At 42.9% G+C, this 11,412-nt stretch overlaps 1 protein-coding gene across 1 annotated transcript; it reads right to left on the reverse strand.

Annotated features, from left to right (window-relative positions):
- Positions 1 to 995: 995 nt before the first annotated feature.
- IL22 (interleukin 22) lies at positions 996 to 3,099 on the reverse strand. Its single transcript, XM_010191531.1, has 5 exons — positions 2,896 to 3,099; positions 2,043 to 2,108; positions 1,803 to 1,946; positions 1,513 to 1,578; positions 996 to 1,109 (listed from the first exon to the last, which is right to left on the reverse strand). The coding sequence occupies exons 1-5, from the start codon at positions 3,097 to 3,099 to the stop codon at positions 996 to 998; spliced, it is 594 nt and encodes a 197-aa protein (XP_010189833.1).
- Between the last annotated feature and the right edge of the window lie 8,313 nt (positions 3,100 to 11,412).

Raw genomic sequence — 11,412 nt, forward strand, 5'->3', positions numbered from 1 at the left:
TGACTGTTTGTGTCCATCGCATCTGTCCCAGGAGGGACAGTTTGGGACTTTTCACCAGCAGCTATTCAAGATGGGATCTTGTGTATGGATGTACTGAGGCAGAATCAGTGAACCAAACAAGTGACTCACAGGAGTGATGCTATTTTTTGTACTATCCCCCACAAGAAAGTCCAACCCACATGCTCTCTGCTAAGCCCTGGCCTGTGACAAGCTGAAATTTCAGCTTTATGGTGAAATAGCATGTCCTGAGACCAAGCATACATCACTTTCAGATACAAGAATACAGTCGCTGGGCCAGCAGCCCCACAGACACAATATGTGTCATCTCCCTTGTGTTTCAGTAAAAGAAAAAAACTCTGTAAATGGCACTATTTGAGGACCAAAATATTTTTTATAATAAATTAAAGAGTAAGCATTTATAAAACAATCCATCTGCATATAAATATCACACAGCAGTTTTAATTCCATAGTTGACTTAAAACCCTCTGGTACAGCTTCATAAATACATTTCCTTGGATATTTTTCAATCAATCAATATAAATAAAAGTACCATATAATTACTACCTTAAAATAAATTACCATTAAATATGAATGACAGAAATTATTTCTGAATTAGTCTGAAATATCAACTTTTCAGGTAAAGGTCAGAAGGGGGCAACATATGCAAGAGAGATTTTGAAGTAAAAGGCTCAAATCTTCACTGCCTACTTTGACTCAGCATATAAAATACAGAAGTAGTTGCCTTATTCCTATGAGGATGAGAACAGGAGTGTGCCTTCAAAAATAACTAATGCCTTGTATTGAAATGGATCTACAAACACTGTCCTTGAGTTTTCATTTTCAAAGGTGGCAGCAATATGCATCCTGTCTGTGGCCACTTAGTTTGCTATTTTTGGCACAAGTGAAAAGTATCTAAGGAGAAGGACTGAAATAGTTAATTAAATTACAGCAAGAGTTTTTCAGAGACGTATCTTCAAGCCTGATCTGAAATTCTTTCAGTTTTTCTTCTTGTTCCCTCCCTTCTTTGGGGCATCAGTACAGGCATTTTCTATGTAGTCAAACAGTAAATCCAGTTCTCCAATGGCTTTAGTCTTTCCACTCTCTCCCAACTAGAAAAGAGCAAAATGTAAGTTTTAGCATCTCATTATTTCTTAGAAAATTGAAATTAGGCTTGTCACAGGCAATGAATCGAGAATTTACTCTCCTTATTCTCTCAAGTCATTACACTATAAGATATAAACTAGCCCATTCAAATCTAGTCTAGTATATCCAGTTACCCAGAACCTGATTTCTGAAGGACAATTTTAAATTACCATAACACATGCAGAGAGTTAATAGGATGAGTGAAGGGGGGCTGGAAGTGGAAACATCACTAATTCCCTCATTCATGCCCCTGCAGGCTTCACATTCTAAATAATCTCCAGAGTTTGTTTCATAATTAGGTCAGCCTTAATCCAACTCTATAACTGGGGTTTGGAACTGCTCTTTTTACATGCTGGGGAAAAAATGTACCTGTTTCATTTTGCTCTTCATTTCTTCCAGATTCCTTTCAATGTGTTCTCTGTGTCCTGAGAATTTCTAAAAAAAAAAAAAAGAAAACATCCAGACATAACATTGGCAGCTGTAACCAACAATGTGCTTTTTTTTTTCCTTTTTCACATCTTTCTATCAACCTCTAGCTTGATATCTTTGATCTGAGGTTTCCTTTCATATCACTGCCTTCTGCCACTGTTTGCAGCATTCTGAGATTCAGGAGCAGCAGGAGTAGTCACAAGAAGTGGAAGAAACCCAAAGCTACTCACACATCTGCTCAGCTCTGAGGTCAGGGATGCCAAGAACTGTGCCACCTCCTCCACATATGGGTACTGGTCCTTGGCCTCGGTGAGGAGCACATCTTTCACTACAATCTCCACAATCCTCTTCATTACGTAGCAGCGGTTGCTTTCCTATGTATGCAAGTAAGAAGTCACATTAAATCATGGCAAGAGATTGCCAAGTGCTACAGAAGAATGCAAAGAACAGCCTCCTGGTGTAAGACTTACCCTGACATTAACATAGAGCTGCTGCCCAATGAGCCTGTTGTCCGTGTCCTGGTCTGAGACTCTGGCCTGAGAGGGAAAGAAGGAAACGTCAGGTGGGGATAGAAACCTGACCTACAGATTAATAACAAACCCTAAGTTTTTAAGAACAATGCAGTTCACCTGAGGGAATGGACACTACAGACAGCCTGTTACAGGTAGATAAGCTTGAACATTGTGTCTCTTTCTCCCCTTAATTGGGTGAGATTCAAGGTCAGTATGACTGGAAAATAAATAAGCAGAAGTCTGAATTCCTGGCCCCTTCTTGAACAGCAGATGTCATAGTGGTTACGATGACTAAACCAAATGCCGCAGGTGGCCAACCTCACGGTGGCCCACAGCACTGCTGGGAGGTGCTGCAGCACTCGATGGTGTACACCAGGGAGGACCACCCATGGTAAGGGCAGCCAGGAAACCTGCCCAAGCAGAGCACTGTATGATGCCCGAGGAGATGCCTGGCCATGGCTGGAGTCACGGACAGGCCCAGCTCCAAAAGGACTGGGCAAACAGAGAAATTTAAGCTCATGGTTCACCACTGTTCCAGTCTAGTAGCAGCCACTCAAGAAGGAGATGTGCTGTGCCAAAGGCTGCCTTTCCCCTGGGGAGCAGGAGGAGGAGAGGCAACTGCCTCCTCTGGCTGCCCAACCAGTGGGCAACAGGCCCACTCCATGCCCCCATGCTCTGCCTTACTGCAAATGCACTTTTTTTTCTGGAGAAAGGCATGAGAAAGAGAGGAATGCTGAAGGTAAGAAGCCAGGGCACTGGCAGAGGAGGAGGTGCTCAGATCCTGCCATGAAGGACACATGGGTTACTGTACCATTTTAGCCAAGGTGTAGGTGCGATTCCTGATGTAGGGCTGCTGGAAGTTGGTCTTCCTGAGCCTGCAGGCATGATGGGTGGTAGGAGCCAATCCTACTCCTTTTGGAGGCAGAGGACTGGTGAGAAGAAGAGGGAGGCAGCAGCAGCAGCAGAAGATGACCCATCCTGAGAAGCTCTTGGTCAAGGTCTGCAGGGAGGCCATAGCTCACGATCCAAAATTGTCTGTCCCAGCAGGTTGCAGCTACAGCGCTCAGCACTGATGAGAGAGAGCAGGGTTAGCATCAAGGAGAGCAGGCAAGGCAAAGTGAGGGAGGCATAAAGGCTGCAAGCCTTACCTTTGCTGTGATTCTTGATGTGCTTTGCAGGAGATGAGGTGCACCTTATATAGGGCTACCAACACCTCTCTCAGCTTTTCTTTTTTTTTGGAGGGGGGTGCTGGTAGTGAATTAAAAATGACATCAGCAAGTCTCTTACTTTCCAGTATCCTCTTCTGAGAACTACCTAATCACCACAAAACCCACAAATACAACTTCAAGGCCATTGTAAACTTTAGTTTCCTATAAAATCAACCAAATTTTAATGCGGGGAAAAGCAGGGGCTTTTTCCAGGGCAGAAATCCTGAAATTTTTTTTCTATAAAAATATCTGAGAAGTTCATGGGTTTGTGCCTTCAGTCCTGATTGTAACACACTAATTGGATTGGCAAGATGATGGCAGATAATGTAATTATATTAATTTTTGTTCATCTTTTGTGGTAAAAGACTGGTGCTTCATTGATGCTTACTGGTATACACAAGGCGTCAGAGACTGCACCAGACCCAAAGCACTGATCACCTACAGCTCCTACCCTGCAAATACCTTTTCCCACTCAGTGGTCCACTGGAGTCACCAGTCACCTGCCCATCACTGTACAATCCTCTCTGAGACATCAGAAACTGTGTAGAACTGGCGCTGCATTTATCACATCCCTGATCTCCAAATTTCCATTTTCCAAAATACCGTGCTCCAGACTGTAACCAGGTGTAATGACCACAGCTGTGGTCATGCACTTACTTATCCAAGGGATTTCCATGTCTCTGACCCTGTTGTGCTAACGTAAAGGCTGTGCTGCACCTTCAGCCTGTAGTATTATGCAGGGTGCTAAAGGGAAACTGTGCTCTCTTTAGAGAGTAATTTGCAGCCCAGCTGTAGACGGTAATGCATGGGGACACAGAACTAGTGCAAATACAAATGCCTGGTTGTTTAACGTGCCCCCACAGGGCACATGGATGACAAATGTGAGAAATTGGACCTGGCAAACCACGGCTCCAGCTCTGCCTCTGAGTGAACAGGGGCATCCCCAGGGCAGGGCTCCAGCCCTCGTGGCTAAGGTTCTCAGGACAAGAGCCCAAATCAGCCTTCTCCCATGGGCTGAAATGCCCAGATCTTTTCCTCACACCTGAAAAGAAGCAGTTAAAGGCTGGATGACACCACATTTAGGCTTTAGCCTCCCCTGATGCAGCATGAATTCATGTCTCCAAGCCCCAATCCTGCTTCAGCCACCCTCCAGTACCTGCCACATCAGCTCTGCACAGCTTTGTGTCCTAGAAGCTGCAACCCCTCACCCTGTAGCAGCCGTGTCCCTTTCCATGCCCCACTCAGGTGCCCATTCTCATGCCCAGTCTCTTACCAGCATCCTGACTGCAGCAGGCAGCAGAAAGCATGAATGGTCGCATGATGTTGACAACCTAGTTCACACTCCAAATGTATCACAAAGTTACTCAATAGCACATTTATAAACTCTTTTCCATAATTTTTTCATTTGCCAGGCTAATAGGCCCTGTGGTGGAGCAGGTTAATGAGAAGATGAGAGGCTGAGTTATACATAGCTGAAAGACAGATATTAAAGACTAAACTGAGAGAAATCCAGGCAGCGAGGCTGTTTTGAAGGATTGGTTTCCTCTGAGGAGCACTCCCATGAACTCTTCTCCACATGTTAAATGCAGCCTGATAAGCAAAGTCTCCTTCTAACAAGTTTCTCGCACTTCTCCACCAGCTCATCCAGCAGAAGTCCCAAACCCAGAATGAAAGTTGTGAATGGGCATTCAGATCCTCCCTGGTCCAGACCCTCCCTGGTCCAGACCCTCCCTGGTCCAGACCCCCTGTCCTGCTGTCCTTTTGGCAGATCCCAACTCTCCATCCCTTTGGTCATGCACTCTTGTCAGACATGGATCTGAACCACTGTGAGGAACCCATCTGGTCCCAAGCTTCCCACGCCTCCTGAGAGATATTTAAACAACATCAGGCAGATGAATGAGGAATTAGATGCTGTATCTTTCTTCTGTCCTCTTTTAAGCAGTCATTACAGTATCTCTTCTCTCTGACTTCTGTAGTATTGGAAACAATATACTGGGACATACCTATTTTCATAGAAAATGTTAAGTAAGACTTGACAAGGACCTCTTTCTCCCCTCTATGTTTTTAGCCACCTCTCCCAATGATACAAATTTTTGACTGAGTCATGATGTCCTCCTCCTGAGGATTTAAAAAGGCTTGGTTTCACTGGTTTAGTTTACCTCCCTGCCTCCAGTATGACACTGAAATACCGAAATGTCCATTTTAAGTTGGTTAATTCATAGTTCACAAATTCCCTTTTTATGACATTCCTAAAGCCTATGCTAATTTTAGCACGCTGTATGGTTTCCCTGCTCATGGGTCCACTCCTGGCCTCTTCCCAACCACCTTCCATCAGATCATAGAAACATAGAACAGTTTGGGCTGAAAGGGACCTTAAAAATCATCCAGTCCACCCCCCCTGCCATGGGCAGGGACACCTTCCACCAGACCCTGGAAGCAGAAGACATATCTCCACTTCCAAAGAAATTCTCTTGACGTGTTACAAGGAATAACTGCAGCCACAACTGTGGCTATACCATAACTCAGTGGTACATCCACGATTAGCAGTAGTTTGTTGTTGGTTTTATTTACTCTGAGAGTGGTGCATTGTGGATGACCCTTCCCTGGAAGTGTTCAAGGCCAGGTTGGATGGGGCTTATGAGATTACATTGAACAAGGATGTGACCAGTCACTGCTGTCACCTCTTCTGACGAGCTCACTACACCCTGGATGGGAGATACAAGTTTGGCATCATGGAAAGATGAGGCTAAAAACCTGTGCAGTCCTACCACTGGATCTTACTCCAGTCCTCAGCTTCCAGAAGGGGAGGGAGGAATTGAAGGCTTTTCTGCAGCACTTGAGGAAGAATTTCTATTTCTCCTTGTCTGAGGAGGAAATACAATAAATCCCTGAGAAATATGGGCTTGAGCTAGCACTGAAGGTGAACCTCAGGGAAAATGCTTACCTAGACACCCCTCTCCAAACTGTAGAGCTGTTGGAAGAGACCACTGAAAGGAAATCTGCATTTCATTTAAAATGTGGTACCCTGGCTGAAACCATCACTGGTGGGTCTTACTTCGGAGAGAAAAAATAAAGTAGGAAAAACATGTCTGAAGAACACATCTTAAAAGAGCAGCCCTTCTCACTAATTCTTTTCTACATTAACATTGTCAAGTATTCTAGCAAGCGGTATGGGAAGTGGTAATTCCTCTTTGAGCCTGAACTGCTGATGTGATGCATGATAGACCCAAGCTTTTCTTTATCAATTAATGGAAAAAAACCCACTACAAACAAAAGCAAACAAAGTATAGCTAAACAAAACAAAAAAGACCTCTCCAGGTTTAGGGACACAATAAAAGGGGGAGAAAGAAAGAGGGAAGGAGAAAATGTGATTTTCCTTTTTAATCTTATGACTTCTTCTACGTTTAATGTTATTTTTAATGTTTGAGACTAGTAACACTGTTTAAAAAGCAAAACTCTTACAAGAAAACACAAAACCTGCACTTTTATCTTAAGTAAAAACTACCAAAGACCTCTGGATTTCTCTAAAGTACCTTCTGCATTGTCATTTACGTACAAGTAATTATTTTTAAAAATTTTTAATTGTGCACAAGTCATATTTTCTTCCCAGTGCGGTCCCAATAATCAAAGGTCTATCGTATCACTGACCTCATGGATAAATTGCTAAAGTGTAATTACATGTAGTTTCCCTAATTCGTTAAGAAACCATAGTGGTTGAATATTCTCGACAATGACTTCTTGACCCATATTGAAGACAGAGGATTTTTTGAGGAGGACTGGAACTCTACATCATGTCTACCTCAAAAGCCACAGACACTTCCTTCTTGCTTTGAATGAGGCCACAGGTGAATAACCAATACTGTACTTTGATGCTCAGCTGTTCACCAGCTCGCTGGCATGCAGGAATTTTCTTGAGCTTTAGTGCATTTTCAGCCAGCTAGAATTATGTTGCATTATTAGAAACATCCTCAGGATCAGTCACTGGGCTGGGAACACTGTCAAGAGTAGGCATTTGAAAAAATGAACCTGCGTATCATCCTTTTGGGTATTTTACCTGGTGATTAAATTCTCCCTCCTTAAATATCTGTACGAATGGACCACAGCTCATGTAATGCCTAAAACTGAGCAGGCAATCGATACGGAGACATCCTCGACTTTCCGGTCACACTCATCCCCTTGGTTTTTCTCCAGCGCGTTTGTGAGCTCATTCATTGCATTTATCTCAGTTCTTCTCTTCTTTTGCCTAGACTTCCAAGACTGAAAAGATAAAAGCAGACCTAAAAAATCTTTCAGCTCAAGCTCCAGTGGAGCCTTACCACAGTCAGCTCTCTGCACAGCAATGAACACATCAGTAATGGAAGTTGATTCTTCTTTATAGAACTTGAAAATAAGCTTTTCTGTAGTTCAGCTATTCATTATGGAAACATCCTCAAAGACACAGGCAAGTGTCTTCTGGGCCAGGTCATCAGGAATGACAGAAGGGATTAATTTTCTATGGAGGAAATTATATCAACACAGAGACCAGGAGAGGACGTATAGCATTTGACCATTATATCTTTGCTTTTTTCATGATAGATGTAAAGTTGTGTAAGACACTGTGAATCTTTTGGAAGAAGAAGTAGTAGTATTATTAAAATTGTTTAGCCTGGGAGTGTTAGGTGACTTTGGAAAAGACTGTTGTGTCAGACCTCAATACAGACACTGCTGACTCAGGTTTTTTGCAGAAGATATGCAATTCATCTACCTCCCGACAGTAACACTTTTGTTACACAGTGAGTAACACATTTCCTCTGACAGTAACACTTTTGCTTATATATCTGATATTTCATCAAGCATCTTTGGTTTTGACCTTCACTTGGTTGTTATAACTTCTGGGTCTCCTAAGTATAAGATACTATATAATAAACAACATATAGCTGGTATTTCATATCATAAAAAGTCTAAGTGGAAGGGAACTAGTAGTTCAAACAGACAGACGAAAAAAATAGTTTAAAGTAACTTTATTCTTGCCTCAGAACATTCATGTAGTGGAGGTCCAAGGGAAAGCCATCCAGGGACATGTTGAGACAACACTATACAGCTGCTACCAACGTTATTGCTGTTACCCGAGGACCACTGTTGTGGTAACTTTCATTGCAGTGCCAGGAGGATTCAGTGATTTAATACTAAAACAAAACAAAAAAACCCACAAAATGGTATCAATGGAAGTGCAATAGATGTTAGTCCAGCGGTCCTGCCTCTGCAGACAGCGGCTGTTGGCTTCAGTCAAGCATAAACGAAATTTTTAATGAGTTGCCGATAGGAGCCTTCAATTAGCTCACACAAATGGAAGAAAAAATAATTCAGACCATCTTGATGCACACAGCCTCACACCCCCAGAGGCACCACCATTAACCCTTGCACCAGACAGCTAGTTTTTTTAATTCAGAGTAAGATCACCCATGTATTATGAGACTCTGTCACTTTATCTAGTGACCTACATATATCCAGCTCTGTCTCGCGAAGAGTCAGATCAGGTGAACTGAAACTTCCGTGTTTCCTGTTAGTGTGGTGTGGTTGCACAGCAGTAACTCAGTGACATGGCAAAGTGAAATTACTGACATAGTGTAACTCAAAGAAAACTGCTCTAACTGGGAACAGAATTTTACAAGCTGGTTTACAATCCAAAATTCAGTGACAGAAACTCAGCTTAAGAAATAACCCCAGCATTATGCACCTTGATTTACCAAATATCAACAGTTTTATCATGTAATAAATCCACACCATCTTGAGTAGTTAAATAAAGTCATTTTGAAGGGAAGCAACATAATTTAAGGTGAAGAACCTATGCCTAGACACTGCCCATACACCAGCATTTAGACCAAGGCTCTGAATTCAGCATCATCTGCTGAAGGTGAGCCTCGGGCTACTTCATTATGGTATATAACAGGACTGCTAGAGAAGGAGGTGACAGTGCCCATGTTGTTAAGAGCAGTCTTTCAGTTAGCATCCATCTCTAGGAAGTCAACAGTTCATGTCCCAGCTCTTCCCCAGCCCGAGGTTATGCGATTGCCCATCTCCCCCGAGAGACTCTGAGTTAGCGAGTTTCCTGTTGCAGTGGGACTTTTGTCAAGAATTGTGAGATTTATGGGCCAAAAGGAGACAAAACAAAATAGCTACAACCTAGCAATTACGATGCTGTTTTCCTGGCTTATCTGTTTTTAGCCACATGCCGTGTGAGCTAAAATATGCAAACAGGCCAGAGCCAGCTTCCCGCTGGAAACACAGAGCGTGCTCCTCACGAAAGCACTGTTCTGGGAACCCGTGGACTCACTCCAGCCGGGGGAGCACTCCTGAGCACAACAGACCTCGGGCTGAGACCTGGGCACACAGCTCTCCAGACCAGGGTGCATCCACAGGTGCCTGCACGTGTGTGTCACACCAACCAAGCAACCCGAAAGGGACCTAGGAAGGGAGAAATTCAGAAGTATGGGCTTTTGGGGATCCATCAGCCATTCCTATTCTATTTCAAGTCTTGAGGTAGGTGCTCTGGAGATGCTCCAGTACATAACAGTATTAAACAAAGTCACCTTGAGCAAAAAAGTATTTTTAAAAATATATACACGTGCATATACATATATATACATCCACAGAGATATACATACAGTATATACAGTGTGTATATATATATACATACATACAATATGTGTGCATATCAGATATAAACACAGTTAAAAAGAAAATCTTTGAGGCCCACTTGAAAACCTTCACAGGTCACTGCCTTAGTTACCTCAGGAAAGGTAAGGTGGCATAAATATAAACCAGTCACATTTATAAAGCTGACATGATCTTTACCAGAAACTTTATCAAGACCTCTGAAGAAAGTGAGGAGTGGAAAGCATCTGCTGTCCTTTTCTGCTCTGCTGAAGAACTTTCTGCACTAAGGAGGATTTGCTGCCACAACTGTACCACCGAACTCCCCCTGCGAAGAGTAAGCTTACATCAGCAAATGAGTGCTTTGCTCTTATACTTTTATTGCAGCCCCATGAATGGAATTAATTGATCCAACAAAAGGTGTGTAAGCTGTAAACAGCATCAGGCCTTGCTCACCTTCCCAAAGAACTGCCAGTCTCCAGGGGAATCTTCTGCAGTTCTCAGTCCTCCACCCTAGCAAGATGCTGCAGGGCCAGCAGGACATTAATTTAGGTTGCTTGACATTGAAATTACCATTCAGCTTATTTTCTTTATTACACATTTGTGTGCATCTGGATAATGGAACAATTCTGCTGCTAAAAGTTGGTCAACAAGGGCATAGCAAAACTTCCACTTGCATCAGATGGTGACGGGGCTCCTTGCTGACGAATTTTACCAGACAGTAAGAACTGCTCTGAAACCAGAACATGAGGTGCCCGCTCGGCCTTGCAGGAACAGGCAGAAGTAGTGAAGCAATGTGGCATTATGCAAATAAGCACACACTAAATTGTTCAAAGAAGCTGTGCTTCCTGCCCCATCTTCAAGTACTACGAATTTGCTAGTTAAGTATTATGGATAGTATTTGGAAAACCCTTTTTCCTCCTCTGCTACCTGCCAGAAAGCGATGACACTAGGAGTCAGATAAGGAAAGCCTCTTAGTACCTGGACTAGAAGAATTTGTGAGTGAGGGAGAAAGCTGGTGGCTGCTGAGTAACTTTGCTTCCTTTCACCCTTCTGCAACATACACTGGGTTTCAGTCTGTCACCCTTTTTGGTCCAGGGGGAACTCAGGCAACCTTGGTGAAGGCAAACCTGTTTCAAGGAGGTTGTTACACACTACATAGGGATCCATATGAGCGACAGAGAAGACATATGGATTTATTAATTGAAAAAGGCTGAAAAATTAATATACAACACAACTTAAGTATCACTGGAAGAGCACTGGGAAGCCTTGGGACTTAATCCGGTCTTATGCCCCAAAATATGCCTTGTTGCCTACACCTTCATTAAAAGTAATCTAGCTCTGATGGCTAAAGAGTTACCTACGTTTGTAAGGTTAATGACATTGATATACTACACATTATGTTTCAGAATTCACCTCAGTAATGCATTAAACTTTGAAAGTAACAACAAAATATTATTGCAAAACTAACATGTATTAGCAGGATT

The sequence above is a fragment of the Mesitornis unicolor genome, unplaced genomic scaffold (genome assembly GCF_000695765.1).
Source record: "Mesitornis unicolor isolate BGI_N332 unplaced genomic scaffold, ASM69576v1 scaffold29979, whole genome shotgun sequence".
Classification (NCBI taxonomy): Eukaryota; Metazoa; Chordata; class Aves; order Mesitornithiformes; family Mesitornithidae; genus Mesitornis; species Mesitornis unicolor.

Excerpts from the sequence above, each read along its gene's own strand:
- IL22 (XM_010191531.1), bottom strand. The coding sequence starts at position 3,099 with ATGGCCTCCCTGCAGACCTTGACCAAGAGCTTCTCAGGATGGGTCATC. Across the intron at positions 1,947-2,042 it reads AGCTCTATGTTAATGTCAGG|GAAAGCAACCGCTGCTACGT; the intron begins GTAAGTCTTACA and ends TTGCATACATAG. Across the intron at positions 1,110-1,512 it reads TGAAGAGCAAAATGAAACAG|TTGGGAGAGAGTGGAAAGAC; the intron begins GTACATTTTTTC and ends GCTCTTTTCTAG.